Source organism: Lepidothrix coronata, unplaced genomic scaffold, assembly GCF_001604755.1.
Source record: "Lepidothrix coronata isolate B3197 unplaced genomic scaffold, Lepidothrix_coronata-1.0 Scaffold91, whole genome shotgun sequence".
Classification (NCBI taxonomy): domain Eukaryota; kingdom Metazoa; phylum Chordata; class Aves; order Passeriformes; family Pipridae; genus Lepidothrix; species Lepidothrix coronata.
The window spans coordinates 3,150,710-3,175,055 of NW_016690271.1; the positions used below are offsets into that span (position 1 = coordinate 3,150,710).

The window sequence follows — 24,346 nt, forward strand, 5'->3', positions numbered from 1 at the left end:
AAAAAAAAAAAAAAAAAAAAAAAAAAAAAAAACCAACCGGGGGGGAAAAAAAAAAAAAAAAAAAAAGGAAAACCTTCCCAAAATTATTAGCATTTTTTTTTTCTTAAATAAGAGAAAGTTCTATCCTTACTGGTCCTAAATCTGAATAACTACATCTAAATTTTTAACCTTAATTACGATACACCTACCAATATGTACTAGAAGAGGAAGAGAGAAAGAGGGGGGGAAGAATTCACTACACTAGCATCAGGACAGCACTCTTACAAGATAAGCCATTTTATACACTATTAACATACAACAATGATCAACAAAGAATATTCTATGAGGTGACAGGGAATGGAGAGGAAAACCAACTGGTAGTACAGTACATCATCAACATTGACAAAATAGCAATAAAAAATTCCCTGACGGCACATTGAATCACAGGGAATTTGGTTCGTCCGTGTTCTTTTTTTTTTTTTTTTTAACGTTTTTATTTTTTAAAGAATCGTTTTATTTCTTTTATTACTTGATCAAGTCTCAATATTTAAAAAGCGTCCAGCATTTTGCTTAAACCTGGTTGTTCTGAAATAAGAAAAAAACCTAAAATATTACATAAAAAGCATGATTTTTTTTTTTTTAAAAACAAGAAAAACAAGGTTTTCTCCTTTCGGTTAGCAGTATGGTGCCTTGTTTTTGTTAAAGATGCCTTGCTCTACCTTGTCTATTGAATGTCTACATTAGTCTACTTGTTAGTAAAATTTACAAAAATAGGAGTGCAGCAGCTCTTTTTAACAAATGTCGCATTCAGTGTCTTATACTGGCTGTACCTAAAGTACCAAATTTATAAACGTAACAATTTAAAAAAATATTAATAAAACTTGTCAATATTACGTTAAAAAAAGAAGAAATATATCCACACTACAGTATGTTCTTAATGCCACCTACCATGTTGTACTTCTAGTTTGCTGTTGCAGGCCTATTTACCAATATTAAAAAAATTAAATTAAAAAATATCCTTCATAAGTTTCCTCCCCCAACAGAGGACCATATATATAACAGCCAAATATTAAACATGTGCAAATAGGAAACTGTCAGTTTTTCCCCTACCAGTCACAGTGCAATGATGTTTTATACTTTATTTCTTTTAAATTCTGTTTACAACTACAATAAATTAAAATCTTCCGTTGCTTCTAGGGTGAAACTTGTAGCACTGAGGTATTCCCAAAAAAAAAAAAAAAAAAAAAATAGAAATCGAAACCAACCGAAGTTGCCTTCCTAATTTGTTGATACAGAAAGTGATGGATAATAAAGGAAACCATGTGAGCTGGACACCGCTCTGCCCGCAGCGGGGACGACCCCGGGCTGTGCAGGGTGCCCAGAGCAGCTGAAATGACTGGACAGCAAGTTTGATCTAGTTTAAAACAATGACTGAAAAATAAAAAAAAACAACCAACCAAACAAAACCAAAATAAAGGTGTGCTTTGAACCGTAAATACGTTAAGTAGGAAAAATCGTAGCTTCTTGATCAGTCTTGGGAAAAAGCAGGTTTTAAATTAAAATAAAAAATACCACTAGACTGTTCCTTTGTAAGCTGTGCACGTCTGAGAGCGAAGCTGCTGGTTTTGAACTGGGAGAGCTGGGAGGGTCCCACAGCCTCACGACCCACCCCGGGCCAGCTCCGGCAGTCGCTCCAAAAGGCTACAACGTCCTTGTCTTTTTTTCTTCCATTTTCATAGAGAAACTGCCTTAGGCTGACTCCATCACAAAAATAGGTTTTGTATTTCTCTTTCTTAATAGTTTCTATGTAGTTAATGGAATTGTATTTACAGCATTTTATTATTTTTTCTTTTTTTTTTTTTTTCAGAATTCACAATTTTCAAAAAACCTTATATCACCTCTTTCAACAGAAAAAAGCACTTATAGAAAAAAAGGACGCGCAAAAAGTTTGTCGCCCTCGCCTTATTGCCGAAAATAGAGAGAATTAGAGTTAACGAAGACGCCACAAAGGAAAAGAAGGGCTAGAGAACCTGTTGCTCACCCCCCTCGTGCCCCACCGGCCCCCCCGTGCCGTGCCCACCGCCGGCTCCGCTCCCCCCGCGGCGGCGGCAGAGCCGGGACCGGCGGCTGAGACTCCTGTCACCATCTCAGCATCCTTTAAGCAACAACAACTGCGTAAAACAGGGGAGGAGGGGGGGAGGTGGGAAAGAAAAACCAAAGAAACCCCTTAATATAACAGTTACACTATGGTTAGGCTTCGCTAGATACACAAAGAATTCCAACTACGTGGCTACGAGACTATGTCAAAGGCTACGAAAAAATGTGGGTTTGGAGAGGTTTAAAAAGGGGGGGGGAACCCATCGAGAAAATAAAACGAACAAGAAATGGGTTTTATATACATACTTTTAAAAGCTGTTGTTTTTATAGTACAGCAGATTCATGAGATGATGAGAGAGATTTTAAACAACTCAAGTCCTTCGAGTGCCACCTCCAGTTTGTGTTGGCGGTGAAGATGATGATGATAATGATGTAGTGCTCAAAGTCTGATGAGATCACCCAACCGTGGGCCCCTTCAGAAACTTCGCCCCGTCTTGCCCGGACATCCAGAGAGACTCTGCGAGGGGAGAAGGTGGACATGGACATGGGGAGAGGGACAGTTAATTGAGGTCAATTAGGATTTTTAACAAAAAAAAAAACCCAAAGTGTTTGCAAACGCTTTGCAAAGCCACAGCCTGCTCTGATCCACGCTGAGGGTGGATGCAGAGTGACAGGCTGGAATGCCAAGGTGTTCCCTGGACAGCCCTCCCAGGAGAGGGTATTATCTCATGTATTCCCTGCTCTCACTTTCCAGTTCCATCCCAGCTAAGCCTGCACTGGGGACAGGCTGGGCTTAGCTGAGGGATGGGGTGGTTTAGGGACAGTAAAAATGTGACTTGATACATGGGAAGGACAAAAACTGTTCCTCAGGCATCTGTTACGCCAGGAATTTACACGGCTTTGGTAAAATGAGTTCTCTCTAAAGTACTTGGAAGGTGACAACTCCTACCCAGGCACACTGTGGCGGCCAGGATTTATTTTATAACAGAGGCTTCAGCTTCCAATGCTCCGTCCCTGCTGGTGCTTAACGCTGAGATATATAATGTATAAAAGAGATATAAATATTAGGGACTGGTTCTGCAGGCAGCTGCTAGCAGGACTGGCTGTGGTGAGGACACCCTGTCACAGATTTGGGGTGACCTCCAAAACCCATTCCCAAGCAGCCGTGCTCAGGGTGAGGTCCCACCAGAACCCCACAGGGATGTGGGAACTGATCCCTGCCCTGAGGACCTGCAGCTCAGCCAAATTCACCCCCTATGGCTGATTCCCACCCTGAGAACCCACAGCTCAGCCAAACTCAGCCCCTACAGCCCCATCCTGCTCCAGGGACGTGGGGACAGCCGGGGCAGGCGAGGGCCCGGCTGCTGCGGGAAGTGCCACAGCCACAAGGATCTCAAACTCAGTGTTCCTTGAGGAATTAATAATAAGGCTCATTTCCTCCTCTCAAAATCTATTTTAATTAGTAATGAGCAACATTAAAAGCACTTTGTTTTTAAGTCGTTAATGGTTTGAGCCTTAACACTGGGCAGTAACTGATGGTTACTGGGATGTGCTGTGGTGAGAGCCGAGCGATTACAGCCCATCAATCTGGTGACGGCGCCGTCACCGCGCGTTATTAGCCTGAGTTATGATGTTCTGCCCAGGCTCCAGTCGGCCTCGGGTACCACCTCGCTCTTCCAAGGGCTGACGGCCCAGAAAACGTGAAGGACTCTGACAAATTGATCGGCGAACAGACACCGATACGTGCAAGTAATAGCTGGGATTAAGCAAGACTGCTTATGGCACTTTCTCCTTTCCCATAAAAAATACTCCTTGCTGGAGCAAATCAATGTCAGGTAATCTTGGGATGTGTGTGTGGAGATGGAGAGTAAACAGAAACCCCTTTTATCCACTAGTGTTTAGGTATAAATCTGTTTTTATGTAATTTAAAGCTTCCAACCATTCTCCAGTTCCCAGCCCCCTGACTAACTGTAATTCTGATTTTGTAGACTGATTTTTGAACGTAAAAAATGTGACAGTGATCAGGTAGTGCTGGGCAAGAGGCAGGGAAATAAAACCTGTAGTATCCATTCCATCTGCCTGCCAGGGCTCGGCGCTCTGCAGGTAAACCTGTGCCATTTAACTGGGATAACTTCTGTTTTCCACTGCATTTTCTAATCTATTCCATTCCGGGTGTTAAGAATATTTGTTTGCAAAGACGAATATGCCAAAGGCCAAATAATAATAAAAAATAAAAATTAAACATTTAATTAACTCGAGCTTAGTTCAAAGGGTAGGAAACTGGCAGCGATCCAGGGCCGCGGTGCTCAGGTAATGTCTTTAATTTAATTTGCTCAGGTTTAATTTTTTTTTAATCTTGATAATTGCTCTATGGTTACGACTTACAATGTTATCTTTTAGCTGTAATATTTGGTACAGCACTTAATTATGAATGATGGTTTCTCCATAGTAAAGCAGTGGGGCTCAGCTATTTTTAGACCAGTGCACTGGGAGCAGATCTCTGATCCCACTGGGACTGCTGGCTGCTGGCCCTGGGGTGATTCCCCACAGCTTTCTGGGTTTTCTGCAGGATTTCCTGCTTCTCAAATTATTGCACAATGCATGATGAATATGAAAAAGTAACTTTTGGGGGGGTTAGCTCTGGATCTGTCTTCCAGTTTCCAACCTGTGAGGTTGATTTGAGTAACACAAATCACAGAAAGGAATGATTAAAGGCCAAGGAAAGACGAAATGAAGATAAAAAATTGTTCACTTAAAGTAAATATAGGGGAGATGGTAGTTCAGCACAAAGTACAAATGGGATATACTGTAATACCTCCAAGTGAGATGGCAACCAACCATGTGTAACGTTTCAATGGTATCCATTTGTAAAAGCCGTTGCAATCAAAGGTCCCTAAAATTGTACAATTGTTAAGTTCATCAGTGCTCTATACATGGGAACAGCTGATTATTAATTTTGCCAAGAAATTATCAAAGGACTTGAAAGACTGTGTTGCCAGCATGAATAGGGATTTCCAAGAGCTGTTCTGGTCACCAGGTGCGCTCAACTCTATGGTTACCTTTCCAAGACCATCATCTTCTCATTCCCCCAGGTGCAAAAATAAGCTTTGGGGTCTTCCCTTCTTTATTTTTAAACCAGGGTTAGTAAATGGAGAGTGTTAAATAAATATGTATGTAAAAAAAGCTACGGGATTCTTTGCAGTTATTGGGGGAATTAAGAGGCTGCCAATCTGCAAGTTAATTATAAAATGGTTTGGGGGAGTTAGTGCAGACAAATCCGGATACCCAGGCTTGGACCTCGCATCCTATCACTTGAAAAATTGGGATATTGCTGAGGCCAAAGTGCCCAAGTTTTCAAGCACAAACAGATCTTTAGGTGAAAAACAGAAACAAGAGGTGTTGTAAGTGGTGAGAGGTGGCAGTTTGAACTGATGTAGCTCCTAGCAGAGCAGTAATATTCCATGTTTGGTACTAGAACTGATCCACAGGGATTGTCAAGTCCCCGGTGTGACCATGGGAGGGGCAGGATGGGAACTGAGCACAAGGGCACAAAGGGAGGCAGAGGGTTTGTTGGTCTTTTTTGGGTACCGGTTGCTCATGCAATGGAAGTGACACAACTTCAGGAAGTTTGTCTGCACTACACTCTCACTCCCCCCAATCCAATTCCATCAGGGACTTGAGTTCTCCACCCAGTTTGAGGGAACCTCAGGGGAGCCTCTGTACTTCCTTGTTGTACAAGAGGAAAAAAAAAAAACAACTCATAATTTTACTCCAAAAATGGCAAGAGCCTCCGATGCAGACGGAGTCTGGGCGAGTGCCCGCGGCGGCGGAGGCAGCCCCATTCATGCTCACACACAGTGACACAGCCACGTGCAGCCTGGTTAAGCCAATCTGTGCCCTCATTAGTGCGATCGCAGACCCATCGTGGCGTTAGGAGGCACCTCCCGGTGACCCGACGGCAGAGCGGAAGCCACTTGCTCATAACCTGCAGATCTGAGGGACTGTGAGTGATGCCATGACTGGCTGGAAGTGATTCCAGAGCTCAGCAAACAGGTGAAGGGCAGCAGGACACGGCCGTTCCCTCAACAGGGTGGCTGTGGCCAACCAGGGGGTCCCACCAGCTGAATTAATGAGCTGATTTAGGTGGGAGCAAGGGACTGCTGCTCTATCCACCAGTGGGTGCATCAGCCAGGATGGGTGGCTGGGCTGATATAAAGCCCATATGGATAAGCAGGAATTTAAATCCCATAATTATTAAATATTCCCCCTTTGAGACATGTCAACTCTGGCTGTGGAAGGCTCCAGATGAGTGTTTACAGCAAGGGAGGTTCAGGTTGGAAATCAGGAATAATTTCTTCACCAAAAGAGTGGTTAAGCGGTGGAATGGGCTGCCCAGGGCAGTGGAGGAGTGTGGCAATTTGTGACACAGCCTGGTTGACAAAGGGGCGATCGGTCAAAGGTTGGAACTGATGACCTTGGAGGTCTTTTCCAACCTTGATGATTCTGATGATTCCAGACTGGTAACCGGCGTGGTGGTTGGGCACAGCTCTCACAGGTTATGGCAGCAAGGCGCTGCGCTCGCCATCAGGTCACCACCACCAAACCCCAAGAGAACCCCCTCCCAACACCGTTACCACCACCCCCTGCCCGGGCAGCGCGTCCCCGCCGGCGCGCGGTACTTACGGCGATCCCGTGTCCGAAGCCGGAGCCCGGCTGCGGGCTGGCGGCGCTTATGTAGTTACCCACGCCGGAGTCCTGGCTGGCCGTGCCGTAGAGATCCGCGACGGGCCCGGGGCTGTTGGCCCCGGGGAAGCCTCCGGGTCGCGCTGGGTTGGAGCCTGCCGGGGAAGCGGGTGCGCCAAAATTCGGTTGAGCACTGTAGCTATTCAAGACTGGTGTGCAGAGAATAAAGCTGGGTATGAGGCCAGACGCCGGGCATGCACCGGTATTACAAAGCCAAACACCAGAATAAACAGCCTAGGCCCAATTCTAACACTTAACCAAGGCCATGCGAGAGGAGAGCAAGTACTGGAGAAGAGTCAGCCCGGACTACTACGAAGCTTAGAGCTCCAAAAATATATATGGATATATATATAAAAAAAAAAAAAGAACAATCATTCAACACACTACTGCAACCAGAGACTGGAGGTGCTCATTTTCACCAAATTATCACAAAATATAATAGGTATTTTTCAACATCTGACTTGATGCTCATGCAGTAGTAACAAGTTCTCTAGGTCTGGGCACGCCGAGACAGCATTCACATCCCATGCAAACTACAAAGGAACTAGTTTGAGACTACACATTGTGGTAATATTGATATTAAAATGTTGACAGCAAATAACTTCAATCACGTCTAGGAAAATTGTTTTTTTGGATCCATTCGATACTTTTGGAAAAAACCCGCCCTTTTAGATCAGTAAGCTGTAGAAATAGTTCAATAGTTGATTTTTTTTTTTTAAATGGTATGGAATGGAACAGTTTGGATTTTTTTCTTTTAAATATGACCAAGGAGAGTGTTGTTTTATTTAATTTTTTTCCTTTTGATTTGGAGAGCGAAGACCTACCTTCGTCTCCAAAACCATGCTTGGGACATCAACCAAAATTAAACAAATAAATAAAGATCAAAAGCAAAAAATAATTCCAGAGGGTGGATGACAACTCACCTCCTAATGTGGAAGTAAAAGAAAATTTTATTTTTTTCCTCCCTTTATTTATTTTTTTTTTTGAGAAAGAAAAACAATGTAAATAAGAATGACACTAAAGAAGAGATTTAGATATTAAAGCATGTTAGATGATCAGGCTTCTGGCATTTCTCACGGCTGCTCTTGGATGTAGAATTTATGAACAAGAAGTTTCAATGCGAAAGAAAAGTCAGCGGACGGGGAGGAGCTGGATGGAGATGGCTGCGGGAAGCTGGAGCTACACCTGGGTGGTACCTGCAAGGTCCCTCAGGAGCACACAGAGCACGGTCCCCCCACACCCACCGGGGCCTCACGGTGTCCCCACCGCGGGCAGCCCCGAGACACGAACGGCCAGCGGGGCCCGAGCCACCGGGTGCCCCCACCAGGCACCCAATCCCATCACCTCCATCACCAGCCTTCCAGGCTGAACCAAGACTTCTTCAGCCTTTTCCTCTGGCTGCAACTTCCCACGATCTTCATTAAACACTACAACGGGTTATAAAGCCTGGCAGCCTGCATCAGGCTTTATAACCTGCCCTTGCCCGCAGGTTTTCCTGGCCGTGGAAGCCAACCCAGGAGCAAGCCCTGTGCTCTGGCTTTGGCAGCACCACACATGGGCTGTGGTGGGCTCAGCCTGACCTGCTGTGGAGCCACCACCTGTCCTGCCCTGGTCCCTTCCTCTGCATGGCCCGCCCAAGGGGTCCTCAGTTTTCAAAAGAATGAATTAACTGGTCAAAAAAAGGCCACCCCACAGTTGGTGGCTCTGTGGTGACAGGAAAGTCAATTTTACAAAATAAATGATTCACTGCAGCTCTGAACTGGTAACAGGGGAGGGTAAGTAGGACATCTAAGCTAGCAAGTTAAAAGAAATAAGGCATCAGAGAGTAAACAGATTTTGGACTTTGCTGGCAAACAAAGTGCCTTTTTTATTATTAAAGATTAAATGTCAAGATAACATTTGGCCTTCTTACTCGTGAAGAAAAATATCCAGCTGAGATGTTCCAAAGCCCTTTATTACTAGAAGCCAGCACTTTTCCCTTTTTTCCTCCTTCTAGTTCAATAAAATGGATGTGAATTTTCCTGCCAAGTCACACAGAAAACCCAGTTGGCCGGTGTGAGTGACAGTAGGAGCACAGCACTGGGACACGGCACAGAGAGGGGGATCCTGTTAGGAAAATATTCCTGTAAACCCCGTGGCAGCACCAGGGAAGGCCATCACCACCACCCTGGGGCATGGGCAGGGACAGACAGACATCACTGTGGCATCCAGAGGGACAGGGCTGTGCCACTAACCCGTGCACGGTGACAAGGGGCACACTTGTGTGTCCTGAAACCTTGAGAACAGCAAATGGAGACTGAGGAGCCAGAGAGATGCTCTGACCCTCCACATCCCACCCTGGGCACTCTCATTTGCATCTCTAGGATTGGAAACACAGCTTTCATACCTGCAGGAAGACCTGGCACTGGGTTATTCAAAGTCCTGACTGCAGGTAGGTAACGTAAGAAAAAGGTAATTTTTCCACCTACTGACCATGGGTTGAATGCTCCACACTGCTCACAGGAGTGCCCATGGAAAACAGGCATGGCAAAGGCTGTGCAGAGGCTGCCATGCCCTGGCACCACTCCATGTGATGCCTGAAAAACTCTACAGAAAGGGCTGGAAGCTTTTCCAGAGCCAACACTTCACTCCAGATCCAATAAATGAAACAGAAAGCTCCCATAATTAGCAGGAGGCTCAGCACGCCTCAGAAAGCCACATTCTAACGATTTGCTCAGCCGTGGTTGGTTGCCAAGTATTTGTCTTCTTCCAAGAGCTCAGGTGAGCTCACATGGAGCAAGAGGCACCTTTACCATGGCTCAGAAACAACAGCAAAGGGGACCTTGAACAACTTCCCCAACACACAAATCCTGATGCTTTCTTGTAAGAAATACCTGGAAACAAGTTTGTTTTACACAAACCAGGAACAATCTGAGACTCAAAGGAAGAAAAAAAAAAGCCTGAAACCCTCCAGACTCCAGACACTGCTTCAGCAAGAAAAGTTAAGGCTTTCTGGAGACGTGTCATTACGACAAAGTTGTGAGGAGGCAGAAGCTGTGCAAGTGCCACAGCTGCTGTGGGCTGTGGAATCACAGAGCACTAACACCAACTCCTTGCAGGCTGGAAGGAATTGGAGACTTTCCCCCAGCCACTGACAACTCATAGCAAGAACAGGATTCAGGGCAGACATCTGGAAGTTCACTGCTGAAGAACTGTCAGGGGACTGCGCTGCCCCAGGAGGGGAGGGAACCACTGACCGTATCCCGATGCCAGTCAGTGTGGGCCTGACCTGCTGCCTGTCCCAGCAGAGGCACTGCCCGAGCTGACCACGAATCTCCAGACTTTGGTTTGCTGGGAGTACCCACCAGGCTGACTCAGCATTGCCTGGGGGCTGACAGGGCCATCTCCTCCCCTCGAAAGGACTGCCAGCACTCAGGAAATCCTGGCAAAAGACCCATTTCCAACATGCCCTGAAAGGTTCTGGTCCCATTTCCCAACCAATTGCACAGGAAGCCATCCTGCACTGGGCGACTGCACAGCTCTGAGGCTGTGGTTAAGTGCCTCCAGCTCAAAGACTTCCTCTATGCATAATTTGCAATCCCAAGTGTCCCCTGGAAGCCCTGTGATAGATCAAGGTCAGCAGAGATGTGGAAAAGATTAGATGTGCCTGTAAGTCACAGCCAACCACCTTTTATCTTCAGCCCCAGTGATCCTCCATCCTCTGGGCTACAGAAGCTCCTTCCTACACTGATGGAGATCAAGGGCCAGCAGTCAGGAGCTGTGGCAGTGATGGGAACAGGGCAGTATAATGTCTTGCTCGCTTCACTTTGAATTTGCTGTGGTTTTCTTACAGAAAAGGCTCTGAGCCAGTGAATTCTGATCAGCAGGTGAACGTTTGCCTGCAGGCCAGAGGGACAGGCTTTGGGGAGCCTCGGGCTTATTCTGCCCAGTGTCATGGTGCCTCAGGGAGTGCTGAAAACCAGAGAGGGAAAGCAAGATGGGGCACAAAACATTATAAAAAATGTAGGTTCATAAATCAGCCCCAGAACAGGCATTTTTTTTAATGCGAAGTGTCGGCGCCGGTGGAGTTGGGAGCTGCTGTGCAGGGCTGGCACAGCAAGAGCTGCACCTCTTCAGGCAGCAGGCTGCTTTATTACAGACTCCTCCTGGCATCCTTCAGCAGAGCTGTCTTTATCCCCATCTAACACGTGTGTAAGATGATTTTCAGTGTTCAGGCAACAAGTGATTTATGTCAAGGAGCCAAGAGCTGGAACCCCAAACAGCCTGGCAGGGGCAGGAGGCTCAGGGCTGGGACGTGCATCCAGTGCCTGCTCCTGCAAATGGCCGTGTTAACACAGACCCTGCTCACACGTTAATCCGTGTTCAACAAGAAAGGTCATCACTGAAAGATAAACTCTCTCTCGATGAACTCTTGAGAAATTGCAAAGTCAGGGTTCCTGCTGACATTTGCCTTACAAGGGCCGTGTTACACTAACGAGGATCCCAACGCCATGGGGGTGGGGAGGGCAGCTGGGTAAAGCACAAGAAGCTGGATGCTGGAATCCCACCCAAATAAACTCCGTTCAGCACCAATGATGAAGGGAAAGAGGGAGGGGAAAGGAGAAGAAACGTGAGGATTTTGACATTACTGTCCTACAAGAGGAACCCACATGGTACCAGGCTGACAGTCAGGCCCTTAGGGACTAGTAAATGAGACCTGATGACAAATAAACAGTTTTAAGCACCACTAAAATAAGCTGTAGTTCAAAGGAAACAAACCAGGGGAGATAAGGACAGAGCAGTAAGACAGACACTGCCTGGGGATCACTGTCCCTGCACGCAGCCCACCCCAGCCTTTGGTGACACCTTCCTCTCCTACAGCACCAAAACCCAAAGATTTAAACACCATTATGGGGGGGGTGGTAATAACAAATATGAGTATTTCAAAAGTTAGGAAAATAAAAAAGGTGAGGAAGGGTGCAGAATGTGGTTGGAGAAATGTGTGGCTGCCTTCCCTGCCACGGTGCACAGGCAAGGAAATCCTCACGTGTGAAAGAAACCACCACGATTTACTGGATTTCCTCTCTGAGCAGAGGCAGGATATTCAGGATGAGATATAGCACCCTGTTACCACAGCCAGAAATATGTTTTGCACTTGAGAAAGGACCTGAGAGCAGAACAGAGACAGCTGGAACCGCCCCAGCTTCTCCTCATCCACAGGCACCCACATCCCTGCCTTCACCCTACAGAGACATGGGGTCCGTGGGCCACACTGGGACCCCAAGCCTGCATGTGTGAGTTGGTCAGCACTAAACCAACACTCCCAGAGACCTGTCTAAGGACCCTTGTTGGCTGCTGGCATCTCCTGGAGAGGGGGCTCCTTGTCCCTGGGCAGCCATGCACAGGGTCAAGTGGCTGAGCAGGCAGTGGTGGGCTTGGCAGTGTGGGGTTAAAGTTGGACTCTGGGATCATAGAGGACTTTTCCAACCTAAATGATTGTATGATTCTATGATTCTCATCAGAAATCCATTTTTCATCTCATGTCAAGCATATTCTACACCCAGTGCTGACCATCCCCAGCTCTCTCTCTCCTCCAAGACCGTCCTCATTCCTGCCTTGTCCCACCATCTCCAGGGTGGATTCCTGTACAAACAGGCTTCTTCACAACTTGTTGATCCAGCTCTCTAATTTCTGGATGACTCTCTCATCTACCATAAACAGCCACGCACAATTTGGCAGGCATTTCTACCATCAATGTTTATGATAATAACTAAACGTGCTTGAAAGCAGCAGGAAATTTTCAATATAACTATCATTAAGACAAAATGCTTTAAATCAAAGCCATTACCCACCACCAAGACTCAAAGCTCACAAGATTAGGCTGTTTTTCTATCTTTATGAAAAATTCATAGAACATGCTGCAAACATCATCTTCCAGCTTGGAGGAGTAAATGATATAATAACATCGAAGGCTGCCGTCAGGGATGGGCACAGGCAGGGGATGGGGGGCAGGGGACTGAGCAGCCCAGCTGGGACAGGGGTTGCCTCACACTCTGGTGGCATTTAATTTCAAAGCCAGGCTGGAGCAACCTGATGTAGTGGAAAGTGTCTCTGCCCAAGGCAGGGGGCTTGGACTAGATGGTCTTTAAGACGGGTCTAACCCGTTCTAGGATTCTACAATTCTATGAATTTGAGTCACTTGGGTCCATCTATTGCTGGATTTTAAGAGAAGACTGTCACAGAAGGAATATCACCTGTTCCCAGGCATTCCAGCCTGCTGTGCTGCCTTTGAAACCATCCAAGCACAACCACAGCAGAGGACATTAGAGCAAACCCACGGCAAGTGGCACAGGGATGATCACACCTTCCTCGGGGATCCCATGTGTCCTGGAGCGTGAGCACTAATGGCCACGCTGTCACATGCATGGCTAACAGACCAGCACTCCCAGCCTGATGCTGATACTTTAAATAACCAGCAGAACTTCAGCACTGCATGCAAATCTTACATCATTAGTGCTTAGAGCCTTATAAATATAATTAGCAGCACTGCACCCGTGTTACAGATCGCTTGGCCAAAGCTAATTCTTTGTGCAGTCAGGGCTGAAGTTAATGGGAGCTTGTACCTTGCTTTTCAGAGCTGCTAACAACCAGCATGTGATTTACTGGGGACTGGATGTACAAATTAATGCCAGTCTGAAATAAGATGTTGGTGCTCCTGGTTCTTGGTGGCCTATTCAGGCTGCGAGAGTGCACTGGCACAGCACTGAGAATTAAATGCTCACATTCAAGCTCTTTTTTTCCTACACCAATCCCCTCACATACAGCTCCAAACCCCTTCACTTGTGGCCAGGTTGAGCCATTGGAAGCATTGCTTTCTTGTGTCTGAGCTTTTACAGAGCACTGGTTTCTGTCGGAGGTAGCACGTGGCACACCTCAAACTCAGATCAATGCTCCAACTCGCAGATGTCTCAGAAATAATGAGCTGGAAACACACAGATATTCTGGAGAATAACAAGGTACAAACAACTCCCAACTTGCTGAAAGAGAAAGTGGGAGACAAACCAGAAAAACAAATAACCCCAGTGTCACGATGAGAGGTGCCATGTATTACATCTCTCATGGAGACCTGCGAGGCACATCCCTCTGCTCCTGCTCTTCCCAAGCAGACTTGAAAAGCAAACTCCTCTCTGTAAGAACCCTGTGGCAGACACGGCTCCTCTGCAAGTGTGAAGAGCTACAGATATTTTACTTATGACAGCTGGCTCAGTCCTGACTCTGGAAAATCAAACGCGAGCGCTGTGCCTTCCCTGCCACCCTGACACGCTCTGTAATGGGGAGCAGCCACACTGCCCCAGGTTATCCCTCCCCTGCAGCTACACTGGCCCTGCAGGGAAAAAGGAAAATAAAACAACTGTGGGGCTCATCAGCAAAATAAGTGGTGATGAGGCCGAGAGACACCGAGATCTGCCCTAACAAGGTACTATTTGTACGTTATTTTCTAGCTGCAGTCACACTTTCAAAGGTTGTTCTGCCTCTGCAGCCCCTTTGGAAACGGCTTCACACATCAAAACATGGCAGGGTAACGACAGCAAGCAGTGGGTGGTGAGCTCGCTCCTGCTCGGCAATTACCGCTGGAAGTGAGTGGGAACCGGGAGGGAGGGCTGAGTGCTGCCCACCCGTCCTCCAGCTGGGCACAGGGGGTGATAATGGCACCTGGGATCCTGTGGCAACTGCTCCTGCTGCAGCCCCAGTGTCCTCCTGCCGTGGGACAGCTCCTCCAGCCCCAGCACCGGTGCCGGGCAGAGGTGTGGACACACAAACCAAGCGCTGAACTGCCTCAGATGAGCAGAAAGCAAGATCTGGGTGCCTTCCACAGGATGGGGCAAGCTAAAAATTCACCTGGTGCAGGTGTTTTACAAACCCACTGCTGTGCCTTCTGTGCATGGGAGACCCTGCTTCTACTAAATACTGCACTTAACCCACCCGAGGCACCAGCCACATCTGGTGGCTGCTGATGTGCATCAATTTGCAGAAGAAAAGCCACAAAATTCAACTCATTCAAGCCCAGCTGTTCTAATTCCTGCAGTTATGCAGCAGGACCAATAGCTGCGCTTTGCAGCTCGGCTGTAATTTCTTGCCAACAATCAATATTTATTGCCCAGTCCCATTTTCCATCCCGCACGTTAGCGGAGTCACTCGCGCCGGGCCAAGTGCAACACGGAGGCCACACAAAGCTTCGCTTGTAGGAGCTGCAATCAGGGAGCCAGCTCTTGTCACAGCCTTACAAAAGGATTTCCTCTCAAGCGGCTCATCTTTAATCATTATAAAAGCACAGAAGTTTAATCCATTTTTGATGTAAGCGCTAATAGCTTTGTGTCCTTGAAGTTCAAAGTGGTCTTCGTGCATGTCGCTAATTAGCCGAGCAAGCAGCCATTCAGCTTCCTCTCATGTTTCTAATTAGATCCTTAACAACAAACAAATGTCGACCTTACAAAGGCTCTGCTACGATTCCCTCCATTAGTTAAACAGTTTGGGAGGGATGTGGTTCTGTGTGTCCACAGCCCCCCCAGCACAGCACTCGGGGTTCTGGGTTGGGATACTTGACCATTGGAGAGGTTCTGCCTTCCTCACGGCATTTTCCAGGGGTGCTGAGCACCCCAGGGATGCAGGGAGGGGGTGACCACCCCACAGCCCCCAAGGTCCCTGCTCTGCTCTGCTGCCTCTCCCTGCCTGCACTGGATGCTCATTGGCTGCGTTGGGACACACAAATAAACCACAGGGGCAAATAAACACTGTCAAGTCATGTTCCTAACTGGTTTCTCTACCAATTTAACTGGTTTTACAATTAATTTAAAATCTAATGTACTTAATGTTTACATACTTCATAGAATCTTGGAATTTCAGAACAGCTTGGGTTGGAAGGGACTTTAAAGATCATAAAGTTCCAACCCCCTGCCATGGGCAGGGACACTTTCCTGGCTGCTCCAAGCCCTGTCCAACCTGTCCTTGGACACTTCCAGGGATGGGTCAGCCACAGCTTCTCTGGGCAACCATGCTCACAGTAAAGAACTTCTTCCTAATATCCAGTCTAAACCTACTCTCTTCCTCTTTACTTCACATCAAATGCCTGGGAGTGTTTCCTTCCACTCTTTTTTGCTGATCTATGTTTGTAGCTGTGCCCTACTGGAGTTGTTACAGCGGCACCACGCTCATCCTTGCCTGTGCTTGGGTTTTTGGGCAAGTTTCTTGCTCCAGCCCTGGCATTTATCCAAGGGGATGAATGAAGAGCTGTCTGCATCAGGAACCACTGCTGGCGCGTTCCCCTCACACCCCTCGTGTGCTGCAGGCGCTCGCTGTGTCACGGGCTCTGACCCAAACGCTGTACCTGCTGTCCCTGCCTGCACATTAAGCTTTAACACTTATTATCACCCATCCGACCGGCAAATAAGAGCTAAAGCTTGGATGCTGGGATAACACAGACCCCTCTCCAACCATTTTCCATTTCAGATGAAAGAAGAGCTGAGCCAGGCCATGCCAGCGCCTTCACCGCCCGCCAAGGAGCAGGAAAGCTGCTGTTACTTTTACCATGGGCAACCACATCTGCATTAATTGTTTACCACAGCCCGGACAGGTCTTTTATTAATATTAATGAGTAAGAAGGAACAAAAGGCTCCTTTATTTTTAGCCTACTCTAATTGCGTAGTAATTACTCATCTACAAAACAAATGAGCCGAACTCCATTGCCATAGCAACAGCAACTCCGGCCTCCCACTGTACCACATTAACTGGCTATCACTCCTGTAATTCGAAATTGAAGCCTTTTCTACAATAACAGACAATACAGGAGGAAAATTAAATCAAAACCAGGTCTTTGTTTTGCTGCATAATTTAAGTCATGGTAGCAGGAGGGCCTGAGGGGCACCCTCCTGCTGCTGCTGGACCCTGATGGGCTGGGGGGGATGCTCAGGAGCACAGAGGGGTAATCCAGGTAACAGGAGAGGAATCCAGCCTGTGAACCCCCAGTCCTGTGCAACCACCCTCTCCTGTGGGAGAGTCTGCACTGGCACCTGGAGCAGACCTGTCTGGACACATGGGTGCCAAGGCGGAGTGAAGGATCCTCCACAGCATGTGCAGCAGGTAACAACACCCCCCTAAAGGACAACCTGAGCTCACCAGTGAGGAAACACTGGAAGAAGGTGTTGCCCACCACAAGGTGCCTGCAGGAGAGCTGGCAGCACCAGCTCTGTCGGCAGCTGACACTCCAGCCCTCAGCAGGGCACAGACACCTCAGAGTCCTCCTGACACAGAGCTCTGGGTTCTTCTAACTACCAGGAAATAACCATAAAAGCCCCAGCTGTGCGAGTTTATTATTTTTAAATAGCTCAGGTTTATATACCTGCAGATCCACTTTGCATTCTCCGGCAACTCCTAACCCACTGTGCTCCTCAAGCTCACACGGAGCCAGATGCACACTAACATCTGCTGTGAGGAAAAACTCCTCTGCCCCTTTGGCAGTTTTCTATTTCAGAAAGGAGAGAGGGGAAAAAAAGTAATTATGTATTTACTTTTAAAGCATTTGGGGAGAGAATGAGCATGAAAATAGTGACAGTAGTACATCAGGACAATGTGTGCTGCCTCCCAGTTGTTCCACTAACAGGTAACAGCCTGCAACTGCTGCCAGAGAGGCAAGTTACCCTCAGCTCTGGCAGTATTTTACCTGTTTAGGGATTAAAATGCATGAGACATGATCCTGTGCTCGAGGATCTCATTTCACTGGAGCACTTGTGCTGAAACTCTGCAGCGACTGAAACACTTCAAACTCTGCAGCAACTCGGCTGCATCTTGCGTGGAACAAAGTCTAATTACAACAGCCCAGAGCTCTGTCCCTCCACTTCCACTGGGAGAAAGGGTATTAAACACAGCTAATTGGCTTTGGCAGGGCTTTGGAGGCTACCAAAGCCCTGTCACCAGTGAGCAGGACTCTGCCCTGGCAATCAGCCCGCCCGTGGCGCAAGGTAGCGGCCACGTCGTCACCACTTGACGTGTGTCAAGAGCAGCAGCTGGGACAGCGGGATCAAAGAATCAAGGAATGGTTTGGGTTGGAAGGGATCTTAAAAATCATACAGTTTCAACCCCCTGCCATGGGCAGGGACACCTTCCACTAGCCCGGGTTGCTCCGAGCCCCATCCAACCTGGCCTTGGACATTTCCAGGGATGGGGCAGCCACAGCTTCCCTGGGCAACTTGTGCCAGGGCCTCCCCACCCTCACAGGAAGGAATTTCTTCCTAAATGAAACAGCTCTGGTTGAGCTCTCAGCGGACCTTTTTGCCGTTGAAAATAATTCTCTCAATGGAAAGGACTGTTAAAGTTACCCACTAAATTCATTACAGATTAACTTCAACTGCACTTCAGAGGTGGTCACTAATTGCACTGGAGATGATTCATCAAGTGCACGAGATTTTCTATTACAAAATTATTGATTAAAGCTGATGTATTTTAACCTCAACAGACTTCAGCCCGATGCCCTGTCAAACACCCACTGCTGCAGCCAAGGCCAAGCAGCAGCAGCAGCACCAAATTGTTTTAGATCTACTCAATTTTCTGTTTAGATCCACTGAGCAGGAAGCTCAGTCCCTTGTGGATCAAAAAAGATCCAGAAGTGGCATCCTACAGTAAAACAAGACACAGGGTTTCTGTCTGAGCCTGCACTCTGGAGAGGACCTGTGGGATTCCCACCCTGGACCAGCAGAGCACTTCTGAACCAAACAGAAATGACTCCCCTTTCGTTACTACTATTCTTTTAATTGGGGATAGTAGTCAGAAAAGTAACCGTAGTGCTCCCAGTATTGCCAGTAATGAGGCTAAAACCACTTACAGGAATTTGGCTCCTCCTGAGTGCATTCAGCACCCGGGGCTGCTCTGGCACAGCCTGGCTGCTGGAATTCCTGTTTAAGCCAGGATTTTGTCCTTGTGCCCACCCCTCCCTGAAGGCCCTGAGGTGTGGGGCCCCTGCCTGGCCACCTGCCATGCTCCCCAGCGCACACTGTCTCTGCCAGGGAGATAAGCAAAGGATAAAATCCGATGCAGCCATTAATTTCCCGATGCATCACCCGCTGGGCTCTGTCACATAATTACTGGCGGTTCCAGCAGAGTGAGAAATTCCAGCCCTTGCTGCTCCCAAGTGGTCCACTTGTTAGGTTCTGGCTTTTGAGATTACATAGCTTGGATTAAACTTTATGTACTTTTATAGAGGAGAATAAAAAAGGGAGAGCAGTTCCATCAGAGCCGCCGTGCCACAAGGGAGTCCTCCCAATGGGCCGTATAAACCCCAAATTGGTTCATTGCTGGATCTTTGAAATGCTCCCCCTGATATCTCTGCGAGTCGGTGGCAGCTCCTCTGCCCTGCACACACAGACCAAGCACTGCCCCCCTTCTTATGGCCATAATTTGCTAAACTATGAGTAGATTAAATTTTAGAGCACCTTCCTTAAGTGCCAGACAAGGCTTCCTCAGCCCCATGCAATTTGTTGCTCTGCTGACTTTCAGCCAGACTCCTCACTTCATCATGTGCCGGGCACATTAAACAGTGGGTCCCCCCATTTCCCTGGAAGACTGAGATCCAAAGGGGACATTATCCCTCTCCCTTGACACACAAGTGTTGAGCTCCCTGGCAGTACCAGGGGCGGCTCAGCTTGCCCTGCACCACGTCAGCCCCATCCCAGGGCTTGTTTGCTTGATTTACTCGACATTCTATTGGAGGTAAGGAGTGGATACAAATCCTTAATTACATTTGCAAAGCCCACTCTGGGTATTTTATTTCCCTGGAAGGCCCTGGCTGCTGTAAGTGCACTAACAACTGTATGGCTCTGCCCAGCAGAGCAGGAGATGCTCCCACCCACCACAACTGGTTTTGGGGACAGCTGGGGCGCGGGGAGGAGAAAAGGGGTGACCATCCTGTACAGGAGCTTTTCTATTCCCAGCAGGATGTTTTCTGACAAACAACAAACTAAACCAAGGCCTAATTTGGGATCTCAATTACCATCTGCTAAATTTACTGACTGCATCATTTTCTCTGAATTTTCAAAGTTTAGCACAGAAACCCTGGGCAGGAGAAGCGAAGCCACTGCTGGCTCTTGGCAGAGAGGATGAACTTGCCTCGAACTCCTCATGCTGATATTTATGAAATGTTAAATCTTCATTTAAACACGTTCCCTTAAGCTGGGTGACATGGCAATGAGTACGACCCATTACTGGCTCAGAGTCTCTGTTGCATAATAAGATTTAAGGTTTATGACCTACAGACAATCGCTTGGTGGCTCAGGACAGGCTGCAGGGAGCCGCCTCACACACACACGGAATTATTTGGATTCCCAAATGGAGTGATTTGCGTGTGGCACATCTGGTCTACGACCGCCAACGAATGAGTCTATGGGCTAATATGGACGAGTAACAGGCTGATGGAGAAACCATGATTGTAAAATGATTTAAAAAATATCTTAAGTTCTTTTGGATACAAAATAAAAATAAGAGAATACAGTTATAGCCAGTGTTTTAATTCCTGGGGGGGGGTGTGTTAATTTGAAAAAAAAAAAAGTAACTGCAATTTTACTATTGGCATAACAGCATGTGCGGGTTCTTGTACGGAGGGTGTAGGTTGCCTACAGCCGGCTTCAATTTATACTTCCAGATAATGGGATTTAACAAATAGGGCACTATGGATCCAAGCCTTTAGCAGCTCTCTGCTGTATTATCCCTATGCTTTCAATCAGACCAAGGCTCTGCTTTTATCTGCCACGCTCGTTCGCGTTGATGGTGCCTATAATATCAACTCGACAATGCATGTTCTACAACTACATCTACTGCTACCAGTACGACTACTACAGTGCATGCATTTAGTTCAGTCCCACAGATACATACACTCTAAGAACAGGCAAGGGGAGATGTGAAATGTTTTACGGGACGACAGGTGTTTTGTTTTTTAAGTAAGGGAAATTAATAAAAACATCAAAAGAAAGAAAGTGTACAAAAAAATAGAGACATTTCTCAAGAGTTGATATGAGTCGTTTCTTGAACCGTTTCGTCCGAACAAGCAAAAAACATGCAACCAGCTGCTACTAACAAGAAGCTGGACACTGAGAGAGGATTAATAGGTGTGGACAAACCTTCCCGCTGAGAGCGCTCAGAAGAGTGTTTGAGAGGAGGTGTGCACGTCCGAGTGTAAGAGAGGCCGGAAAGTTTGCCTCAGAGACACCCTCTCTCACAGCAGCCCCAACCAAGCAAGAGAGAAAACAACAAAACATAACTGCTCACACTCACCATCAAGGTCAGTAGCTCACGTTACGAGATTTGTTATTGCTGGCAAGTATAAAGTCCAGTAAGGGGTTGTTGGGGCGCAGGGCTCAAAGGCAGCGCTGGCAAGCCAGGACTGGGGCCCAAAATCCAGATGTGCCAGGGGCTGGGGTGGGGGAGCAGTTCCTGGTGCCGTGGCACCACTGTCCCACTGCGCCGTGTGCTGCTGGACGGCTCGGCGGGCAAAGCGCGCCCGGGGGAGCTGGCACTGCTCACCTGGGACAGGGCTGGACCACAGGTGGCCTTATGGGTTTTGTCTCCAGCCCTCAGGGAGGAACAGCTGGTGGCAACGGGTTGGGAACTGGAAAAATCTCAGACTTGTTAATGAACCAAAGAGGAAGGAACAAAAAAAACCTCTCCTGCCAAATTTTCCTTGTCTCGCTCTCCTGCCAGATGAACCCCTCCCATGTCAAATGCAAGAGAAAAATGTGCCCCCCCATGACTGTATTTTAAAAAAAGCGTTTACACGACAAAAATGTTTTACACGTAAAATATGTCAGGTGGATTCAAAAGAAACGTGACACTGATAGTGAAGTTGTCTAGGAGGAGTTTGCAGCATTCAGACTTTTAACTTTGCTTGTTTTCCATGGCTCAGGTCCCAATTCATTAAAAAAATACAAGAATGGGTGAGGTTGTCAAAACCAGCAGAGGGATTGGGCAGCACAGTCCCACCCGGAGCAAATGGATGTGGCCAGACCCGTGTCTGCTCGAGGGACCTTGGCTATTGTCTCATCACTGGGACATCGACTGGGGATGTGATTTATGGAGAGCAGCACTGCTCTGCTCACCCTGCCGGCACACAAGCAGCTACGCAGGACGTGAATTTATGGGTGGCACTGAGCACGAGGAGAGGGACACGTCCCTTTCTGCTGGTCGTAGGACAGAACTGCTGTGACAGATAAAAGAACTTGTTTATCTAGCCAGGTCAGCTGGTGACACGGGAAAAGGAAGGGGCAAAGGCAGGGAAGACCAGGCAGCACAGAACCAGGGCCGGGCGCTGCCCCGTGCAGGTACCTGCCCCTGGCAGGCTCCTTCTGTTGGCTGAGCAAACATGCGGGTGACCCAAGAGATGGAGCATCAACTCGGGGAGAAACCAAGGTGGTCAGTGCTCAGGGGCTTGGAGTGAAAGGGTTGCAGCTTCCCTGGGAGACCAAGATGTGCAGCTGAAGGTGGATGCTCTCTGGGGGCACTCAGTCTCTGTGCTGGCAGTGATGCCAGGAAGGTGGGGAAGAGCCGGCAGGACAGGGCCGGAGAGCAGAGAAGGTCAATTTTGGGTGAGCTGGTGAGGCTGGAGCACTGCCGAAGGAGCAGCAGTGATGGGGACACTGATGACATGGACTGTCATCAATGCTTTCCAGGAACCTCCTGGCCTGTTTGCTCTGTGACAGGGGCAGCTCCAGCAGCCCTGGGCAGAGCCCTCCCCAGCAAGTCAGGGGTGGTGGGATGCACCTGCCTGGGTGTTTTCCAGCTCTTTCCTATTTCCTGGCAGAAAGGGCCAGTTAGGGCCAGCTGTGCAGTGCTCTGTGCTTTGGATCAGGCACATGTGAAGGAGTACTGTGCGAATTTGTGAAGGAAAAAGAAAAACCCAACTGAAAAGGAAAGAAGAAAAAAACCCCAACCATTTTTCTTGTAATGAATCGGGCCCGTACACTGCAGCGCAAGATCGATCGGACTCCACTGCTCCTGGATACAATTCACTACCATTGCTGATGGAGTGGAGAACCCAGGATGTCCCTTCCAAAACCGGCTTTGGATGGAGATGACTCTACGGAAACCCCACCGTTCCCAGAGCACAGTCTGGTGCAGACGTGAGTGGCCGTGGGGCCGGTGACGAACCCATCTTCCTCCTTGAGACCTCGGGGCTGGGGAGGGACAGGGGCTCTTTGGATTCAGTTTTGGGGTTTTGCCAGTTTTGTGCACACAGGCAATTTTGAGGCTTGAAAAGACATTTCCAAACACCATACTGCTCTTTAAACTTGCCAGAAAGGGTGTTGTTAATTTAGGGTTAGATTTAGTTTCGTATTGCAAGTTCAAATCAAAAACCAAAAGAACTGAAAAAACAAAACAGAAAACCCAACAAAAGAGAAACCAAAAAACACTCAAATTAAAGACAAATGATTTTCAGGCACAGAATTGATCAATGCTCAGTTCAGTTGTAATGGGCACCAAAAGCACTCCGATTAAAAAAAATAATCATAATAATCAGGGAAGCAACGTTAATCGAGCCAAACCCTCTGTGCCTTGCTAAGGGGCAACTCACCAGGTCTGTTTGCACGTAAAACAAAACCTGAAGGGCAAAACATGAGGAAGAGGCAGAAACAATGAGGTCTGTTTTCCTGGAAGCATATGCAAAAGCAATCTTGTTTCTCATTTAGGTTTGTTTTTCTCTTTGGGTTTGTTTTTCCCCCTCTGTGACGGGGCAGTAGGAGAAGCCGGGAGATGGGGGATCCCCACAACCAGGCTGGCAAGTCACCCCTTAGGCGCTCTCTACATGCCACAAGATGGAACTGGTACAGAGAGTCCTTTGTAGCCTGCAAGCAGTGCCAGTTTGCATGGAACGGAGTTCTCCTGGTGTCTTTCTTTGGCCTCCATGGCATTGGGCTCGCACTCGAGACACACCTGGGCCTGCGCCCTCCTCCTGACCCCTCACGCAGCCGTGGCTTTTCGGGGAGAGCCTTGTTAACCCACCGGCACTGCCAGAAAAGTCACTGAGAACCCCCAGCTCAGCCATGAGTGAGCTGGAAGGTGCTGCCAGCGCCGTGTCCTCTGAGGAGATGCTGGGGCAGAGGACACCGGGCTGGCAGCGGCTCCGTCCCGGCAGCAGCTCCATCCTGGCCTGGCTCGGGAGCCAAGCCCACAGCTCACCGATGGCTGCTCTGAACTCCTTGTCACCTGAGCAAAGTCCTAATTCGTGTGTTTGGCAAAATTTAAACCTAAGGCAGCAACGGTAATTGGCAACGATTTATTTATTTCCCTTAAGGGGAAAAAAAACAGAAGCTTTCGGAAGGACAGAAGAAAAGCTTTGGCATTCCTCGTGGAAGCAGTGCCACTGCTGATGGCACGAGTGACACTGTCCTCAAAGGACACAGCCCCTCGCTGGGGGGATGCTCTGTGCTGGCTGTGGCAGAGGAGGTGACAGCGGCTCCGGGCACGGCGGGAGCACCCGGAGCTGCTGCCACCACCTCAACCCAACCCCAGC

At 48.0% G+C, this 24,346-nt stretch overlaps 1 protein-coding gene across 12 annotated transcripts in view; it reads right to left on the minus strand.

Annotated features, from left to right (window-relative positions):
* Positions 1 to 448: 448 nt before the first annotated feature.
* Positions 449 to 24,346, minus strand: part of MSI2 (musashi RNA binding protein 2) — a 221,682-nt gene continuing 197,784 nt past the window's right edge. The window contains exons 12-16 of one of the 12 annotated variants that reach the window (XR_001875920.1): positions 23,408 to 23,434; positions 20,961 to 21,061; positions 6,760 to 6,914; positions 4,892 to 4,969; positions 449 to 2,593 (exon numbers count right to left, since the gene is read on the minus strand). Coding sequence is in view for 10 of the 12 variants with exons in the window: in XM_017821640.1 (XP_017677129.1) it covers positions 4,928 to 4,969; positions 6,760 to 6,968; positions 23,408 to 23,434 (278 nt within the window). In the remaining 2 variants the exon portion in view is untranslated. Of the gene's footprint in view, positions 2,594 to 4,891; positions 4,970 to 6,759; positions 6,969 to 20,960; positions 21,062 to 23,407; positions 23,435 to 24,346 lie in introns of those variants that run through there. The other 11 variants (XR_001875921.1, XM_017821645.1, XM_017821640.1 and 8 more) reach the window with 11 other exon arrangements.